The sequence below is a fragment of the Lampetra fluviatilis genome, chromosome 49 (assembly GCF_964198595.1).
Source record: "Lampetra fluviatilis chromosome 49, kcLamFluv1.1, whole genome shotgun sequence".
NCBI classification, from domain to species: Eukaryota; Metazoa; Chordata; class Hyperoartia; order Petromyzontiformes; family Petromyzontidae; genus Lampetra; species Lampetra fluviatilis.
In genome coordinates this window covers 2,207,867-2,228,126 of record NC_136323.1, presented here as the reverse complement: position 1 = coordinate 2,228,126, position 20,260 = coordinate 2,207,867, and the positions used below count along the sequence as shown (strand labels likewise).

At 46.9% G+C, this 20,260-nt stretch overlaps 1 protein-coding gene across 3 annotated transcripts; it reads right to left on the bottom strand.

Moving 5' to 3' along the window:
• Window positions 1–7,996: 7,996 nt before the first annotated feature.
• On the bottom strand, window positions 7,997–19,888 carry LOC144948433 (steroid 21-hydroxylase-like). Of its 3 annotated transcripts, none has more exons than XM_078877896.1 (11): window positions 19,371–19,888; window positions 18,009–18,098; window positions 16,898–17,052; window positions 15,299–15,394; window positions 14,535–14,645; window positions 12,845–12,931; window positions 11,996–12,325; window positions 11,584–11,753; window positions 10,546–10,649; window positions 9,819–10,036; window positions 7,997–9,382 (listed from the first exon to the last, which is right to left on the bottom strand). In XM_078877896.1, exons 1-11 carry the CDS (start codon window positions 19,615–19,617, stop codon window positions 9,356–9,358), a joined length of 1,635 nt encoding a protein of 544 aa, XP_078734022.1. In that variant the 5' UTR covers window positions 19,618–19,888; the 3' UTR covers window positions 7,997–9,355. The 3 variants fall into 3 exon arrangements, with proteins under 3 accessions (XP_078734022.1, XP_078734021.1, XP_078734023.1); XM_078877895.1 differs by having other exon boundaries at window positions 9,801–10,036; window positions 19,371–19,884; XM_078877897.1 differs by having other exon boundaries at window positions 9,801–10,036; window positions 19,354–19,512.
• Window positions 19,889–20,260: the final 372 nt, after the last annotated feature.

Genomic DNA, 20,260 nt, shown 5'->3' with positions numbered 1-20,260 from the left:
CAAACGCGATCTAACCCAAAAAACCTGAATGATGGACGATGACGTGGTAGTTGTCAGCTTCACGGAGTTTACATGCGCAACAGAAACAGTGCCAGACTCAGACCTCGAGTTGCACGGTGCGCGACACAGCAGCAACGCAGCTTTCACGAGGGAAAAAAAATATGTCGGTGATGTTTCTAAAATAATATAGCGATCATTTAATTTATGGTTTAAGCCTCATTGAGTCTCAATAATCGTTGCAGGGTGGGGTTCCTGCTGAGCTTTTGCAGTCGTGGGTGATGATTGCTCTGCATTTCCCAATTGAGTCATTTGGTGCGTAACATTTCATTTTTAGATTTCACGATTATAAGCCACAACGGGCACACGATAGCCTAACTCGTCTTCCAACGATGCCACGGGATTTTTAACATCCACTGTGAAGCAGACGCTGCGGAGTAGTTTTGCAGCAAACGCACAGACCGCAGTATCAACCGGTGGCGGGCTACGGCCTTCGAAACGTGAACCTCCGCTGTGAGTGGCGAACGCGCAACTGAAATCCCTTCACTGTACTCATTGTTTTTTTTCGGTCAAGTCATGTATGTAGAAATAAAATACAATTTTAATGAATAAAATTAAATTACAATTTATTTGATTTATTTAAATTCAATTTCAATAAATAAATTTCATTAAATAAAATTTTATTTTATTTATTTCAAATTTTTTTTATTCATACATAAATACAATTTAAATAAATAAAATTAAACTTCATTTTTTTATTTACATTAAATAACGTTTCAATAAATAAAATTAAAAATTTAAAAAAATTATTTCAATATAATTTTATTTCTACGTGACTTTACCGAAAAAACCAATGAGTACAATAATTTCTGAAGTCACGAAAGCTTCAATCCTATGTTGAAATCCCTTCATCAATCCGCTGCTGGGTGAAGGCTTCTCCAGGGATGTGTCTTGTCCCAGATGTTGGCCGTGGCCGAAATCGAGCACGGGTCGCTGGGTTCCCAGTGCAGTGACAAGCCACTTGCGCCACTGCTCTCCACCCCGGGTTATTTGTACGTGCGTTGAACTTCTTTCGCACCGTACGTAGCCAACCGTGCTAATCGGAGGTGCTTGCGAAGGACAACAAACTTAAACACAAAACGCAGTTTGAAATAAATTAGTTGTCAGTCTCGACTTAGAAATGCAAAGCTCCAGTGGCTTCCTAGTAATTGCATTTTTTCGATGATGCATGGTTTGTATTTGTTGATTACATACCTGTCAACCCCTTATCAGTGCTCTCCCTTATTATAGACCAATTTCGATCTTATTGATCACCCCGCTCCCTTATAAATCTCAACGTTCATCCTACAAAGTCCCATCACAAGGGAGAAACACAAATAGTTGTTTTGCCCGTTTTGAAACGGCTGCACACCGTACGGACGTGAAAACTCAATTTCGCTTTACAAGAATACGGCTAAACCGCATGGGTCGACAGGTCCGTGATGCGGCATGGTTCCGCATGAATACGCAACGCAGCAAAACTCACCCGCGGTGGATTTAGGCACTTTTTTTTGTTAAGGTCGTTCAAATCATTGCTGCCTCATGAACGAGAAGCGTCATGAGCTGATGTCTCATTTCGTGGCCTGCGTCAGAGCTGGTTGTGATGTGTTTAGCAGTGCATCTATTTCTCCAGCAAGACGCGTTCACACTTGCTACAGCAATAACACACCTCTGTGCACCCTGTAACATCGAACAATAACACGCATCTTTCAATCCTATTGGATATAGAAATAACACACATACATCCTGTGGCATATAACAATAACGCGCATCTATACATCATATCGCAGATATATCATGTATATACATCTGAAAGTATAATAACAAAAAGACATTTATACATTCTATAGCATATAACAATAACGCACATCTATACATCCTACACCATATAACAAAAACACACATTTATACATTCTATAGCATATATAAAAAAAACACATCTACACATCCTATAGCAATAACACACGTCTATACATCATATAGCAATAATACCAGTATATATATCCTACCGCATACAACAATAACGACGTCGATGCATCCGATAGCGTACGCTGAGGCTCAATAATCTTCTGCTCAGATGAGCAACATATTGACCATAGTGGGATGATTGGCTTTGCAGGCGAGCCACGTGACCGCATATAAACACATTCATGCGGAGGGAGCTGGTAGGAACGTTGGGTTGCTCGGTCAATGGCCAGGGTCAACGGCAGCGTGGTGTATTCCGCAAATATGGCTGACTGTGAGGACGGGCACAAGCCGGCGTGAGTAGGTTAAACGTTGAGTTTTATAAGGGCACCACGAGGTGACCAGCCCCTCTCCACCCAGCCCCACCCCTCCCAGCCCCACCCAGCCCCTCCCCACCCAGCCACACCCCTCCTACCCCCACCCACCGCCACCCCTCCCACCACCACCCAGCCCCAACCTCCCCACCCAGCCCCTCCCCACTCAGCCCCTCCCCACCCAGCCCCTACCCACCCTCCCCTCTCCACCCAGCCCCACCCCTCCCATTTTTGGATGCACGACGGACGGACGGACACAATAATCCCCTGTGGGCTGGTGTAACCAGGAGGTTCCTACCAGTATTATTGGAGTCATTTGCCGGTGTGCGTATTATATACAGCATACAGTTTCAGCTGCATAAAATAGAAGGTTTTGGTGAACGTGCTTGCCGAATGATGAGACATTGTTGATTGTCATTGTCAGGCGTGGTGATGGTTACACCTTCAAACCAGAATGTGTAGGTGGGGTCGATGCACCACAGGGAAATGCCAAATCCACTGGGATACAAGAGTGGCCAGGACATGGCAGTACAGCGATGAGGATCGTGAGCCCATCTGTGCGGATCACTGAGTGGCAAGGCCGTAGCCATGGATTCAACATTGGGGGGGATCTAATCTTCCAGGGGGTCTGGGGGTCCCCCCCCCAAAAAAAAATCGAAATTTGAAAACGAATTTCCTGCCATTTTCTGACTAAAATATTACAAAATTCACTAACATATAGCATGGACTTTTAATTTATTTTTTTACAATAATGTCTAAGAGTGTATTGTATTACATTGCTCTGTTTTTTCTTTTTTACCTTTTCTTGTTTCATTGTATGTAATGGCAGAGATTAGGGATTAATGAAGTACAACCATAACCACAATCATATAAACAGAAATCTATTTTATAGCAACATATTGGGGGGGACATTTTGAGCATATTTGAATATTGGGGGAGGGAATGTGTGTCCCCCAATATATATTATAATTACGGCCTTGCTGAGTGGTATTCCCCCATATACGAGACGTTTTTTCTTTCTTTCAAAGTACTCCAGTTTCTTCCCACGTGCAAAACGCTCATTCGTTTGCCTTATTTGTGTTAACCAGGTGAGAACTCGAGACACCAGAATCGTCTCATTCTTCATTGGTGACGTGGATCGTCGAAATGGCGAGGCACTAATTTGCGATGAGTGGAATTTGGCAGGGCCCTCCAGAAGAAGAGGATCTGTGAGACCATCCTCGTTCGGTCATGATAAAGGAATCACACTTGTCAACACACTTTTTCTGGCATAAGGTATTCCAACGGTTTTTAAGGTAATTTTGGGGTGCTGATTCCAAATCTGGCATCAGTTTGTGTCCATCACATCAGGTGTTTGAGATATCAAATATTGAATTTTCAATAAAAGAAACATATTAAATAAATGTGGATATATACGTAAAATGATATTATAATAGTAGGTTTTTACCCTTTTAAACTGGTACAAAACTGACACCTTTATTCAAGGCATCATGTTTGCAATAACCACAACACAAGTAGTCAAAAAAGCAAACAAAAAGAAGCAACTCTGATAATGATAATAATATGCACTATCCTTGAAGTTGATTGGTCCACACCCGAGACGGCTTTCTTTAGAGCCTAGTCCCCATTGGTGTTGGACCAGATGACACCAGAAGGCGTACAACTGATATTATAAACACACTATCCTAAAAATTACAGCACCATATTTTAACACTAAAGCAGTCACTGACTCGCAACAACTTGCAATCATAAGTGACAGAGTTAATTTCGGGTAAAATCAATGAAAATGGGGTATGCCGATAGCATAAAATGAGATGTGATAGAGCCAATCTGAGATCAGATTCGGAATCAGCACCCTGAATTTAGTCTAAAACAGCTGCAAAAGTCCAGGCCGGAAAATTTATTTTTCTTTTTTTTGTTGACCAGTGTTATTGTTTAAAATTGAGCTGCCCTGCAAAAAGTCGCAAGACTCCTTTTCATCGTCGCTTTTGAACCAGGCCTTTAGTTTCTAAATTGCCCTTGTAAAACACTGCCCCCCGGAGCGATCTTGCGCGGGGGTTTATTTCAGAAAGGCACGCGGTGGACAAGTGTACGGGAGTGCAAGGAGGGGGTGGGGTGTGGGGGTAGACCGCGTGTCCACCTGCAGACCAGCGTCCCGCAAACACGAGGAGGAAGGGACCCCCGTGAGCGGGGCAGGTCCTGGCCAGCCACCGGGACCTCGCCGCCAAAGCCTCAGGCTCCGCTCTGCTGCCTCCCAGGCTGCCGGCAAACCATTGCCCTCTGTCCGCGAGACCCACAGTATTCGGAAGCGGCGTGAAGGCGGCGCACATGAATAACAAACAAAAAAAACTCGCAGTGATGGAGCTGACATTTACACGAGAGCTTTGGCGCTGCGGGCTAAGCACGACGCGGCACGGGCAGGGCCCAGCAAGAAGTGATTGAGTTGCTTTCATTAAATAATCAAGCCAGAGTCAAAAGTGAATTGCTGCTCAAGTGAGCACTGAGGCATTGCCGCTCGTTTCTTGTATCCAGCATTTGCGTTCCACGGTGAGCAATCCCTGTTTCCTGTGGTGGCAGCGAGTCTATCAGTGGGACAACCATTTGACTTTATCACAATATAATGAACAAAGTTCATGAACAAAGTTCATGAACAAAGTTCATTATATTGACCCTGGAGGGACGATGGGCTGAGTCGACCACGAAGCAGGCCGTGAACTCGCAACCTTCTGATCGCGAGCCGCTCGCTCTGCCGCTGACCCACCTGGCAAGATATTTAATCTTGATTTGAAGCTTTCGTGACTGCAAGAATCCATACTCTTTGGTTATTTCGGTAAAGTCACGTAGGTAGAAAATCAAATAAATCCACGACGTTGCGCCCGAAACGTCGTGATTTATTTTATTTTATACCAAACGTGACTTTACCGAAAGAACCAAAGAGTAAGATATTTAATCACAAATATTATTTGATTTACAGTCCTTTACACCACTGTTGAGTGAAGGCCTCCCCACACCGTGTAGACCACGGGGGTTGTGTGACCGCGCTTTGCTGTGCTGGTCAGTGCGGTTTGGTGAAGGCCTGGCAATTTGGCATTTTGCCCGATGAAAAGCCTCCACGTTCAGGAGTTACTCGTACATTTCACACATTGTTAAAGGCGATGGTCGTTGTATGCTATTCCCGTGGCACGTATGGATTGCCTCTGTGTAAGGTTTACACGTCTTTCTACTTCACACCTGCACACTTTGGGGAATGCGTGCAGGACAAATTAGAGAGATCTTAGAATTAAATAAATGAGACAATAGAAGACTGCAATGTTCAACCAGATGCCTTTCATTGCATTTTTTGCATCTGCCGCTTTAACACAATGAGACAGCTACTGCTGCTATATTCGTTTCAACTCGGAAATGTCATTTCAACATTTTGAAGTTTTTTTTATTACAACTGAATGTCACCAAAATAGGGTTAAATGTGAAATGTCATACGTCCGTGCCACGGTGCCATACGAAGCGTTCCACCAAGTGTAGCCTTCATTGACAACACTCAAAATATCAGTTTGAAAAAACCAATGATAATACAGGTTTACAATTCCAAAACAACTGAATTAATTCAATACGAACGAATAAAGAAAATAATGTGGCACGCACGTAATATTTTTTTTGTCACAAGTTTGTGAATGCAATTGGATGTGGTTACAGTGAACTAATGAACGTGGTTCCATTTTGACAACCGCAGCTTTATCTTCTTGGTTCTTTCGGTAAAGTCACGTAGAAGGGAAATAATAATAAAGTAATAAAACATAATAAATAATAATTCTGAGAACTATTTTATTATGTTTTATTTTTTTTATTTTATTATTTCCCTTCTACGTGACTTTACCGAAAGAACCAAGAAGATGAATCCCTGCAGTCACGAAAGCTTTAAATCGAAATTTAATCGCAGCTTTGTCTGGGATTCACTCCACGTTGAGCAGATGCCGAGCCCGACTCTCGTTCACCCGAGCAAATCCACCACGCGCTGCTGCTGTTTCTTGCCGTTTGTTGCTGGTGTTGTGCAACACTCGGGGGACTCCGCGGAGCTTGAGCACCTTGGCATATCCCCCAGGGCAGGCTCCCAGCCGAGAATAGACGACGATCGAGCGTGGGTTTTCTCTGGGTACGTGCTTAGAATTCTAACAAAGACAAAGATCCCCCATAACGCGGCGACAGACTGTTGGGGCAAGTGCTGTTTAGCGAGCAGCTATGAAGGTTGGCACCGCGCACGAGGTGGTGGGTGGGTCAGCGCCACGCCCGGCCGCCTTTGTCTCTCCAGTGGCGAGGCCCGTGACCAGTTCAGATAATTGCCAGTGGTGTTGGCCGTGAGCGGGAATTGAACTCGGGTGGCCCGGGTTCGGAGTGCAGTGCACTGACCGCTCCCGCACACACTTTGAATTCTTCCCACGTACATTCGCTCATGAATGGAATCGGCCAAAGAATCCCTAAACGTGATGCTCGTGAAAAAAAACCCAATACGTGACGCTTGCTGAGGCTATTAATTTCTTTACTATCGTTCGTGTTATCATCACAACTGTGTTGAGTGTATGACAGGCTGAACGCACACAGGCAGTGTCGGATGTGGTATTGGGAGAACATTCAAAACATAAAATTGGGCCTTCGTAAAGTTGAGCAACACCGCCACCTCGTGGACGTAACACGTGCACAATGTTGATGTACACAATAATACAATTAGTTGAACACGTAGCGGGGCTTTCGCGACCAATATGAAACATAAGAGGTTGTTGGGTTAAATCGCGTAAATATAAATGCGTCGTTAATCCCGCCACCACCCGACACAGCCAATTAGCAAGGTTTATCACGGACACAAAACGTGCCAATTCGTTACGAGTTCAGCACACCGGTGTGTTGGAGAGTAAACCCACCACAACATTTACAATTGGAGAGTAAATCAGACTATGTTCAATGGAGCTGAGAGTAAACCCACAACATTTACAATTCGAATAAAAATTTGGTGTTCTAATTAAGAAAAACCTCGTCATGTTATTGGCCTTCCCGTGAAGGTGATATAACTGGCTTATCTACCAACGGTAAACATTTAAAAAAACGAAACAAAGCACTTAAATGCCGTCTCCATGACCCTCAAGTCCACATTACACACCTTATTTGACACTGCCAAAAGCCGTGACCTGCTACATTTTCACAGCGCAACCTCACGTCGTGACATCGCCTCATTACAGCCACGGGCGCCTTTCTCACCGCCCTGAATGGGTCTCAAATGTCGTGGCCAAAATGCGAAGCGAATCACAACGACTGAAGGGAAATCTATCACTCGAACGCCTTCACAGCCGCCCCGAGACTTCCCCGAGGCACAAATGTGAACCACGTAGAAGGGAAATAATAAAATAATAATAAAACATAACAAAATACAATTCTCACGACGTTTCGGCCACAACGCAAGCAGCCGTCCTCAGGTGAAAAACAGGTCTGTCGGAAAGACAGCGTCTGAATCCGGGCAACATATTTTTTCATTATTTCCCTTCTACGTGACTTTACCGAAAGAACCAAGAAGATGAATCCCTGCAGTCACGAAAGCTTTAAATCGAAATGTGAACAACTAAAAATGTTATCTTCATTAGGCAATTAACGTTGATAGAATAATTATAATTAACTTTTTTTAAACGCAACAAAACTACTTGTAAAAAATTTTTTTATTGGAAAAATAATTTCTCATCTCCAGCTGCTTGATGGGGCGATGCCCCAACGTCCCTTAGTGTACGAACCGCGCATTTGATCAGTCTTGTATCTGAACGACGGCGCCGCCGCTGATGACTGCTGTGTAGTAAACGCTGCCCCCTCGCGGACGCACGCGGGCACAAGAACAACCACCACTTCAATCATTCTCTTGTGCCGCATGGCAGCAGCAGCAGCAGCAACAGCGGCGAAAATTGGTCAGGAGATTAAATAGCAACGTCGAAAGTCTGCTGCTCGCCACGACGAGATGGCTTCAGCAAAGAGAGAGATAGATATCGTGTCGTTTTGCTGTTCCTCCTCCAATAAAGCCACGCAGAAAACATTGGTTTGCGATAAAATAATAATGACATTTGTAACGCGCCAGATTTTGCAGACAAGTCAAACACTCAGAGGAGCGGAGCCAAGCTCAGAGCTCCTCGAACGCCTGACCCAAACAAGATAGATAGAGGCCTTGAGATGTTTCTTAAAGGTCAAGAGTGCGTTCGATGTTGCAGATGTGCAAAGGGATGGAGAGTTCCACACCGAGGAGACGACAGCAGAGAACCGTCGATCATGGGGACCGTCGGCTCCATTTAACGTGGCCCGATAACAGAAACACGTTTAAGAGGATGAAGTTTCAGGCAATGACTCTTCAGCAGAGCAAAGGAGAAGTCATAAACATCGGCTGATTTATATTTGGAGATCTCGCTCTACGTTTGTGTTGCTGTGCGAAAACTGATTATTTCAATTCAATACACGGGTATTTTTTTTTGCGTAACAATATTTTAATTGATTCATTGATACACGTATGACATGCCGACTGTGTTTACATATATGTTTAATAAAATAATAAAATAACGGCATCGACCGGAAAATCCCTTGAGATGGAACGTGTTGCTGGCCAGGGCATCCAGGGCGTTAATCGACACACACGCGGCAAACACACAGAAGGCACGTGTGCTAACACGCGTGTATTTGTATCCCGGTGCACGTCTTGAGTATGTGTGCGTACGTGCGTTCTCGTCTCCAGCCCTCTTCTCTCCCCCCCTCCGCCCCCCCCCCCCCGGCTTGTGTGGCATTCAGAAACACGAGGCTTGCTCACGCTCGCGCTAACCCGGGCCGCCGTGCCAGGGGCTAAGAAGCCGGCTCTCCAGAAATCACCGTCACCCAGCGGCTCCCATCACCCGGCGGCCTCCATCACCCAGCGGCCCCCATCACCCAGTGGCCTCCATCACCCAGCGGCCCCCATCACCCAGCGGCCCCCATCACCCAGCGGCCCCCATCACCCAGCGGGGGAGCCGGGATCAAGCGGGATACATTTATGGAGGCGTCTGGGACCGGAGAACCTGAGCGGACGAGCAAGAACACAGAAATGCAGGAGCTTTACGGATGAAAATATTTAAAATCTTGCTGACTTATAATCGGCTGATATGTATGGGTTTCAGGTGGGTTCTTGAGAGAATTCCCTGACTGACTGACTGACTGGTTTCTCGTGGGGTCTCTAGGCACCAGGCTGACAGACCAGCCTTGTCGGAATGGGGTGTTTTGAATTGCAACTTTCCAATCGTGAGTTTTGAGCACCCAGTACCACACCCCCCCCCACCCCCCGGACCATCTCATCACCGTAACCCTAGGAAAGTGTGATTCTTGACTCTGCATGAATGGAGTCTCAATCTTTTCATAGGGGACCTGCCCTGCGAGCCCTAAACAGCAGCATGAGGGCAGCCACGTGGGGGGAGTGAGGACGATGAGAGCGGAGCGCACCCTGGGAGAGATGTAGACCTGGAAGGGCTTGAGCTTCAGGACGATGGCCAGCTGCCCGGACAAGTCGGGCGGGCGACCCGCAGGCTGCAAACGCAGCCGGCGCAGCACGTGGCCCAGGAAGAGGAAAATCTCAGCCTTGGCCAGACTCTCGCCCAGGCACACGCGCTTGCCCGCGCCGAACGGCAGCAGCAGCGACGCGGGGTTACGCCTCTCCAGAGGCTCGCCCAGGAAGCGCTCTGGACGATGGACAACATTGGGGGGGGGGGCATCGTCACGACCGTCATTGCCACGGCCAGCGTTGTCAGTGTCGTCGTCGACATGAGCTGCGTTTGGCATCATTGTCACAGCCACCGTCGTGACCACTGGTGGAGGTGTTGTCTGGTCGTCATCACAATTCTCACAAGCAGCACTACGTGCTTAGGCTTGGGGGTGGTGGCCACGTGTCTTGTAATCCAGCAATGTGGAGGCGAGGGTTGATAATTTGCACTTGTTTGTGAAGCTCACAAAGGTTCTTGGGCTGTGAACAAGTTGATGGTACACCAATGGATTCTCAAATCTTGAGTGGAGCTCTGAGATGTTTTGCTTTCGTACGCATTGTGTTTCTCTTTCTGCATACAGTACCCACGCTCATTAATGGAACTGGGAAAACATCCCAATGCAGGAGCATTGTGGGAAAGTCTGTAGGCTAAAGTTGAAACTCTCTATCGCCTGCCTTGTGCGCTGTGTTTGATGCGTCCTCTCTCACCTGGCTGGAAGACTGAGGGATTGTCCCAGTAAGCGTGGTCTCGATGAGCCGCCCACAGATTTGCGATGACCGTCGACCCTTTGCAGATGAAGAACCCTCCGACGCTGCACCAGGGCAAAGCAATGAACACCGTTGAATTTCGTTTATGTAATAACATAACCATGTTATTTTTTAATATAACTCTACGTTTTCCACCTGGGCTTCTGTTTCAGAAGGATGCTCATTGACGCAAAGACATCAAACAAAAACTGAAAAGTGCGCCAAGAAGCGCTGAAGAGATGCAAGGCTGTGAAATGAATGAGCTCACTGCGCATTTTGCGCAGGAAATCACTGTGACTTGACTTTAAAAATAGAAAATATTTTTTAAGTACGCTTATAACGCAGTCAAGATTGTAGTCAAGTTAATTTTGTGGGTGGAAAAATTCAGTGTCAATCGAGCATGTGAACGTGGTTCTGGGGCGGTGGTCATCATTAACATGACAGCTTAAAGGTCCATAATAAAGGTTTTTGGGTTAGATCGCGTAAGTATCAATGTGTCGTAACCCTCCACCACCCGACACAGCCAGTAAGGTGTCACGTAAACAAAACGCGCCAATTAGTTACGAAGGTGGTGGAAAAGCCATGATACTCTCAGAAATTTGAGAAATATGTCGCCAGCGATTGCCACTGGCAATGCATTAATTATTACCAACTAAGTATGGCAACTTGGTATGACAATGGCGCAAAGTGGTGGAGTTCTGTCCAGGCAGGGAGAATGAAGTTTGTCAAATAGCACTGTAGTGTGTGTTGATGAATGACAATTGGTCTACAAAGCACACGACCCAGGGTGGTCACGTAACCTCTGCCCGTGATCTAAAGTTGCCACCCCAGTTGCCTTTCCAGGGGGCAGCTGCAATCGGCAGAAGACGGCCACTTCCTGCCTGCGATGATTGCATTGAAATCTCCATCGCGTACCGTGGCCTTAAGCACCATTCTGTGCCATTCACAGCCACCGGTGGATGGATGAAACGAGTCGGACGCGTGGAGGAAGGAACTCACCTGGAGTCCCGCAGGGCACGGTGTGGAATTGCGAGCGGGGCCACGGGGCACAGACGCAGAATCTCCTTGATCGTCGCGTCGAGGTACAGCAGCTTGTCGCGGTCCGCCAGGCTCGGGCCCAAACCCGGTTGCAGCTTCTGCTCCATCTCCTCGTAGATCTGGTCTTGGACCTTGCGTGCGTGCGCATAAAATACATATCTACATGTGTGCTGTTGGTCACAAGCTGGTGGTGGATTGCTATGGTGGGGACTGAATCGGTTTCTTTTGTAGGACAAAACCACTGTTGGAATAGCACAGCCTCGTAAATTGCTCACTTTACTGACCACAGGTGAGCGATGACGGTGAGAATGTACGAGAATACTTGGCAGCGAGCGACACATGTGCACGTGCCCATCTGCCGTAACAACCGCACCTCTGGATGGAGCACGAGGTAGGCCAGAGCCCATTCTATGAGCGTCGCCGTGGTCTCGACGCCAGCAATGAACGTGTCCATGATGGAGAGGTGAACCCGCTCCTCCGTGAGGCTGCCCCCTCGTGCCTCTGACTCGTCCTCATTTCCCGAGTGCCGCCCCTCCTCCGGTGGTTGCGGCTGATCGTTTGACCTCCTTCTCAGCACCTCTGCGGAGTCGTCCGAGGCGCGCCCGTTCCTTCCATTTTGTGGCTTGGACTCTTCGGATAATTTGGACGTGAACTTGAGGAGGAAGTCGGTCATGTCACTGGACGGTGACGAGCTTGGCTTTGCCTATGAGAGTGACACACGAGGATAGGATCCAGTTCACAGCTCACATGTAATCCAGCCCCGCTGCCAAGCCTCATCGGCAGTTCTAGTCCAGGCTCAGGGCATATCTCTTCAATGCTGCCTACAGCCGATCAGGTCCAACCCGAGGGAGCTGGTGATCAGGATGGTGACTTTGGTGTAAAGCTGCGAGGTCGCCTAAAATACACAACAGGCTGGTGAATGAAGCCATTTCCACCAAGACCCATTGCACCATCATAGTAAGCAGGTGGTACCCTGGCTCCTGAGATGCAGTGGCCATAGAGCCAGGCCTAGGCCTCTCATGAAAGCTGAGCCTCTGACAAGGGGCAAGGGGATGGATTCAAACTTCTCTGCACCGTGACAATGTGGGAATTCCTCTGGGTAGCACTGTGGTGTGCTCGCATCCAACCCGAAACGTAAGGGATGGTGGTTTTTGTTTTACTCGTTTTGGATCTGAAGGGGAAAATGAGTGGGGGGCAGTCATTGAAATGAGATTGCGGGTACCTTGTGCAGAAGTATCTGCCTCCACACGACCTCGTCCCTTTTGCGCACAGCCGCCATGAGGTCGCGCCAGGCCGGGTTTGGAAATAACTGACGGAGCAGTGGGGGGGGGGGGCAAATCCAGAATATTTCACGTATGTTAATATGAGCAGTAAGATATGAACATTACACTATGCAAGTCATTGCATTACACTGGTTGTTTTTTTCTATTTCCAGCAATGGACCAAACATAACATTCACTAACTGTGAGAAATAGCATCGCAAATGGAATTACCTCTCCAGGTCAACACAATGAGCATAAAGAGTTCGTTTCGGAGCAATGACGATTGTTCTGTTTTTAAAATCCAGACCAGAACAGTGACCCAACACAGCACCAAGTTCCTGGGTGTGCACATCTCTGAAGACCTGTCGTGGAGTCACAACACTGCATCACTGGCCAAAAAAGCCCAACAGCGCCTGTACTTTCTCCGCAAACTGAGAAGAGCAGGAGCCCCGCCCCCCATCATGCACACCTTCTACAGAGGCACCGTTGAGAGCATCTTGACGAGCTGCATCACCGTGTGGTACGGCACCTGCACCGTGTCCTGCCGCAAGACTCTGCAGCGCATAGTGAGAGCAGCTGAAAGGATCATTGGTGTCTCTCTCCCACCTCTTCTGGACATTTATAACACCCGCATCACCAGCAAAGCAATCAAGATTGCAGGTGATCCCACCCATCTCACAGCCTCTTCAGCCTGCTGCCGTCAGGGAGGAGATTGCGGAGTCTTTGGGCCAAGACCAGCAGGCTCAAAGACAGTTTCTTTCACCAGGCTGTCAGGAGACTCAACTCCCTCCCTGCTCTACCATCACTCCCCCCCTCTGCCCACCCTCCCCCCTTTGCCCCCTGACCCCAACCCCCACACACACATTCACTCGTACATCCTGATCTCTGGACTGCACATTGCACTACATCGCACTACCACACCGGTTTAAATATCTTATTTCTTTAAATATTTTATTTAAATAATATTTTACATTTTATAATTCATGACTGTTGTTTATTTTAAGTCTATTACATTTTTGATTATTTATCTAGTGTTGATCGCCGATTGTTTATTGTTTATTTATGTCTGTTAATTGTGATTCATTTTTTAATTGCTTGGTTGCACCGTGGGACTAAGAGAGAGGACTGTAATTTCATCTGTGTTGTATGTCATGCATGTAACACACTTGACAATAAAGTGACTTTTGACTTGACTTTGACTTTCCCACATTAGCCAGAACATATTTCTCGCAATTTCGCCTTCTTAATACCAAGCACCTAATTAATGTCCTGGATAATGATAAAGATTTGCTGGGTAAAGACCAGATAGTCACGTGTTTGCTATTTCGACAATTTTTATCACCAAAATTTAATGGAATGTGCCATCTGCCAACACATGATTCTGCCCCCATTGCCAAAAACTACCAAACGGTAGCAATGTTGTATGTACATATGTTGAACTTCTGTCGCACCGTGCAGAGCCATCCGTGCTAATCGGAGGTACGGGGGGAAATGTTCACACGACCCTGGTGTTGAAATTTGTACAAACGGTGCCAAACCTGCCGAGCACCGTGTTGCCATTTGCCCAGTTGGCAATTGACCTCGCGTTTCTACGTTTTGCCCGCATTGCCACCTCAAGCCACCCCGCGCCACCCATTGCCCCGCTCGTACCCGCAACACTGGGAAGCAGTCCAGGGCACGTATGGCGGGTGAACCCCACAGTCGAACGAGGCTGTCGAGGCAGCAGTGAATGTCCAGGAACTCCGTGTCGTGCTTGTCGTACTGTGGAGGGATGGCGACATGATCAGACCCAACAGCATGGAATGCGTGTGCACTTTGTGGTGTGTGTGCAGTCGTCAGCACAGTGGTTAGCGCTCTGCTCTAGATGATACAGAAAAGGTGGGTTTTTGATGGGCTACATCGGGGTTTTTTAACTGCTGGCCCATGGGCCAGATTTGCCACAATGGAACGGCCTACTGAATTGTGGCCCTCCGATAGGTCAGCGAAGTTGACAGTCCAGGGGTCGACTTCATGAATGTTGCTTCTTGCAGAATGAAGAAAGGATGGATGGAAGCGAAGGTGAGGTGTGGTGGTAGCAACAGTATGGGCTGTGATGAGTTCTTGACACATCATTGTGAGTTGGTGTCTGACCCGAGCCTGGGCAACCCTCAAGACTGACTCCTTCCAAACGGAGTAACATGTGTGATGCATGGATACCAATTCTGGAGAGATAAACGTAGCTGAGAATGCATAGTTCTGGCCACAGCATCCCATCATGTGCCGTACTAACGTTAATTTACGCTCGTTTACATCAACTACCTCAAACGATCCATGAGCTAATTGGGAATCTGTTTTCTCCAACATGTTTTGGAAGAGACATGGTATGTTTGTACGTATATTGAACTAACATACAATTGATGTGAAGGTAACGGCACCTTAGTTCCGAAGGCGACGGAGCAGATAACGTTGCAGACTCGCATCGAGATGTCAGTGTGGATGTCCGTCGGTCGTCCAATGTACTGGGTCAGGTCCTGAATCCGCACAACGCAAGGATCAACATTGGGCACTGCCTCTCTCAACAAAGCAACGCAAGCAGCCGTCCTCAGGTGAAGAACGCTGTCTTTCCGACAGCCCTGTTCTTCACCTGAGGACGGCTGCTTGCGTTGTGGCCGAAACGTCGTGAGAATTTTATTTTATTATGTTTTATTTGTATTATTTTATTATTTCCCTTCTCCGTGACTTTACCGAAAGAACCAAGAAGATAATCCACTTTTTTGCGCTTTCATCTGTGGCAGCCAGGTGCGCTTCTGAAAAATAGCTACATAACTCAGTGGGGCCTTATCTGGTAAAATATAAATAGGTTTGTTTTGTCTTAATCACCCAGCCCGTGCTGCACATGAGCCGATGCTCGTCGCTCCATCTCCATAGTAGAGGTCCTCTCTGGAGCGTTCAACTCCACTGGCTACCATTCCGTTGTCGTTCTCGCACATGGCCCGCCGTCCCGAGCAACGATGCGTCCTGCCCAAGTCCACTTGTGGCAGTAAATACGATGTCTTTATTAACCTGCATGTGTTATCTAATTCACGTGTCCCTCTCTTTGCCTCTCAATGCAATCCCAAGCACTCTCCCTGTTTATTTTCCGCACATTTGTGGTTTCCTGGTCGAGTTGGGCTGCGTACTGAGTATTTCTTACCTCAAGATTTTGCCACGCACTGCTGTTAACAACCTCCAGGAGCTGAGTAACATTGCCTCGTGTTCGCACTATGCTGTTTGCCTTGCAGTCTTCTGACTTCCATTAAAATGATGGTCGTGCTATTCGGCTGTGGTGAACCTAGGCACGATACCCTTATCCGTAGCGATTTTTGTTCCATCTTCATGATTTCCCAAACGTCGCTCCGAGCAAAATGGCTCATTGTGAACTCAATTATAAGTCCAGTGTATGGGCCATTTCACCACGGCAGTAACCTATTATAACCAACACCTATTAATTATATATCCCCCGTATAGTCGATTCAGGCTGATGGGCTCAAGTGCCATTAGTGAGCAATTATAAAGGACCTTGTAACGAGGTGTTTTGCCTATTTCTTTTTTCACTTAAATTCTCCTCAACGACACCCGTAACTATTTTGTTGTTACGCGTGACCCAGCTTTTGCACGGAATATTTTGTCACTTAAATTCTCCCCAACGACACTCGCGACTATTTTGTGTTACGCATGACCCAGCTTTTGCACGGAATATTTTGTCACTTAAATTCTCCTCAGTGCCACTTGTGACTACTTTGTGTTACGCATGACCCAGCTTTTGCGTGGAATATTTTCTCACTTAAATTCCCCCCAACGACACTCGAGACTATTTTGTGTTATGCGTGACCCAGCTTTTGCACAGAACTCTTTCCCCACATCCGACAGAGTCCCCTTTGCCATTCAGCATGTCTGGTAGTTCACCGGCGTTGTTTCAAGCGAGCACGATGAGCGCGTCGCGTGCGGGTGCGAGCGAGCGAGCGTGCCGGGCAACTTAGCCATCGCTCTCTCACCTCCACCAATCTCCGCGCTTCGCCCTGCACAATCTCCTCCGTGCGCGCCGTCCCCACGCAGTGAAGGGCGCTGAGCGCGGCACGCCGCTGCCTCCTCCACACGGCCGAGTAGTCGCCCAGCGCGATGTCCTTGCCGCCACCGGTGATCTTGCCGCCTGCGTGCAGAGCAGAGGTCGCAAACGGGTTTTGATTCCGTACTCGTACCCGGCTGCACCAGGGTGGCAAACGGGTACCCGTACCCGGCAGCTACATTGTGATTAAATTTAGTTGTTTTCACTTTTTTTTTTCACTTACGTGACTTTACCGAAAGAACCAAAGAGTATGGATCCTTGCAGTCACGAAAACTTCAAATCTAGAACAGTCACATTGTAATATTATTGTTATTATTTGTTCATGTTATTCACGTTTACTGTTTGTTTATCTTGTAAACTCTTCGCCGACTCTCAAGACTCTTTGTCAAGAGGTTCCTGAACAAGGGATGAGTACCCGATTGCGACCTCTGGGATGAAGCCATGTTGCAGGCGCGGGTGGGTTGATTCTAGGAACTTGAATTGTGAGAAGAGACAAGACGTTGGGAAATGAGTGACAGTTACTCACCAGTGACTCACGGCCTATCCGTACCCGGCCGCACCAGGGTCGCAAACGGGTACCCGTACCCGGCCGGGTACGGGTACCCGGCCGGGTACGGGTAGCGGGGTATTGGGTAGGTTACAGGTATCGGGTACCCGGTTGCGACCTCTGATGCAGAGGCTCGCGCGCTCGGTCTCCGTGCTCTGTGGTCGTTGGCAGTTGTTTCGTGTTCGTTTTGGGTTTTATTTATCAAAAGGCGACCGGTGGTCTCAATCGCAAGAGTGGGCTGGGTGGAGGGGGGGGGGGTCCCCAAATTTATAAAAGTAGTAAAAACAAGTGCCAACAATGAAGCAAATAGAATTCCGAGCAACAATAACTACTCGATAAAACTCCAAAAAATAAGCAGACAAATTAGAGTAAAAACAAGCATGTTAGAGAAAAATATGATTGAAAACAGTCGACGAACATCAGCAGCATTGAATAAAATAAATGTCCCATAGCAAAGATTGTCTCCAAAAATCCCTTTTGTGTTGAACCTCACCGGCGTAGGTCTGTGGCCTTCCAGCGAAGTCAGCTGATTTCTTAATGAGCATCTCCTTGATGGACTCGACGTTGTTCAACACAACGATGTCTTGGGAGGGGGGGGCGAGGGAGGGAGGTTAAATTGCTGCATCATCTTAATGTGCATGCTCTGGCTTGCAGGACAACACCCATCGAATGTGATGAGACCCCCATACTCACAAACATAGGTCATAAATAGATTATTATTCCAGCAACGAATTGACAACAGTCACATTCTCTTTGGTTCTTTCGGTAAAGTCACGTAGGTGGAAATAATAGTAAAATAAAATAAATAAAAAGTTAAAACAATAAAATTGTGATTTAATTTAGTTGTTTTCACTTTTCTTTTTTAAATAAAAAAGTGAAAACAGCTAAATTGTGATTCAATTTAGTTGTTTTCACTTTTTTTATTATTATTTTCACCTATGTGACTTTACCGAAAGAACCAAAGAGTATGGATTCTTGCAGTCACGAAAACTTTGGCGCTCACGCGGAAAAAAATCCCACACTCGGCACAGGATTTAAATACCCATTTATACTGGTAGGAACGAAGTGAACCAGCCTACAATAGATTCTATCGACCGTCCGTCCGTGTAGCAACATCGCCCCCTACTGCAAACACTTGGCAGGACCCTACAAAACCTTTAGACTCAGTGACGCTTTCCAGGCTAAACAAGTGTAACATTCCCTTTTAATTCCCTGAGATAGCTTTTAATTAAAACATTTAAATTAAAAATTAACTCACAGCGGCCTAAAGCCTGCAGTTAGGCCTAAAGCCTAGAACTAGGCCTCAAACTCTCCCTTCGTATCGTACCCCCGCGTGTGTGAAAGGGAGTTAATGTTTAACAATGTTACATTCCCTGATGATTTAAAATAGAAACATTTACATTTCAAGCTTTTACATTAATAATTAAAACATTTAAATTATACATTAATAATCAAAACATTTAAATTAAAAATTAACTCACAGCGGCCTAAAGCCTACAGCTAGACCTAAAGCCTAGAACTAGGCCTCAAACTCTCCCTTCGTATCGTACCCCCGCGTGTGTGAAAGGGAGTTAATGTTTAACAATGTTACATTCCCTGATGATTTAAAATAGAAACATTTACATTTAAAGCTTTTACATTAATAATTAAAACATTTAAATTATACATTAATAATCAAAACATTTAAATTAAAAATTAACTCACAGCGGCCTAAAGCCTACAGCTAGACCTAAAGCCTAGAACTAGGCCTCAAACGCTCCCTTCGTATCGTATTTGTTCGTTCCTACCAGCCCACCCCGCAGGGACCTGTTCTGCTGGCTCCAACCCCCCACCTCTACCTTGGCTCCGCTCGTACCTTCTCCGCCGACACGCAGGCAGTACACAGGACCGTACGTGCGCGCCAGCTGTGTCAGGTGAATATGCAGGTCCGTCCTGGCCATGTGCGCAACGTTGCCCAAGAAGGGCAATCCCGGAGGTCGTGGAGGAGAGGGCCATTCGGTCGCTCTGGGCTGGACGTACTGGAACACCCCCCATCTCCTCGCCAGCAACAGCAGAGACAGAAGCACAGTGATGGCTGCGCACAGGGCCAGCGGCACCAGCATGGGGGCGGCTCTCGATCGCTCTTCTCGAGGCGGCGATGTCCCAACTCGCTCTTGGCGACGTTGGCGAGCGTCAACGGCCGTTGCTTTGTTGCGCTGTGACTCGCCTCCCACCAAATGCCCAATGTGCAATGTCCACCTCTGGGTGGCAAACAGGAGCTGAGCGCTTGTGACGTTGACTCTTTTTCTCCACAGCACTGTGTTAGTATTCCGACCGTGCGTTGCAAAATCGCACTCGTCTCAAATAAAAACATTGGCTCCGCGAGAGTGCGTTTATATTGCTTTCTGACATTCCAAAAAAAGTACACCCACGCTATTTTGTTTTCTTCATTTTGTTATCAATGCTCTGTCCGTGAAACGGGAACATTGCTCAGGGGAACGTTCTTCTATCTGCGTTCTCACTTGTTCCTTAAATTAAATTGTTATTTCTCCCTGCTGCAACTTAGCTGCATTTTGCAGCCAATTTTCCAGGAATCGACGAGTCGGAAGAGATATGATAGCACATGCTATTCTAAAACAAACTTGGCATTGTGGAAACTTTTAGTGTACCCTTTTGAAATAGTTTACGTGCAGTCCCAGCAGTGATAACATGTCAGAACTTCCATGCAGCAGTAGCCTTGAGTCTATTTTAAAGTGAAAAAAAAAA

What these genes read in the sequence shown, in the direction of transcription:
- LOC144948433 (XM_078877895.1), bottom strand. Translation starts at nt 19,617, where the DNA reads ATGCTGGTGCCGCTGGCCCTGTGCGCAGCCATCACTGTGCTTCTGTCT. An exon ending in CCTGCGTGTCGGCGGAGAAG is followed by an intron (nt 18,099 to 19,370) that starts GTACGAGCGGAG and finishes CCCCCTCCCAAG; the next exon opens with ACATCGTTGTGTTGAACAAC. An exon ending in AGGTCTACATCTCTCCCAGG is followed by an intron (nt 9,383 to 9,800) that starts GTGCGCTCCGCT and finishes TCGTCCGCTCAG; the next exon opens with GTTCTCCGGTCCCAGACGCC.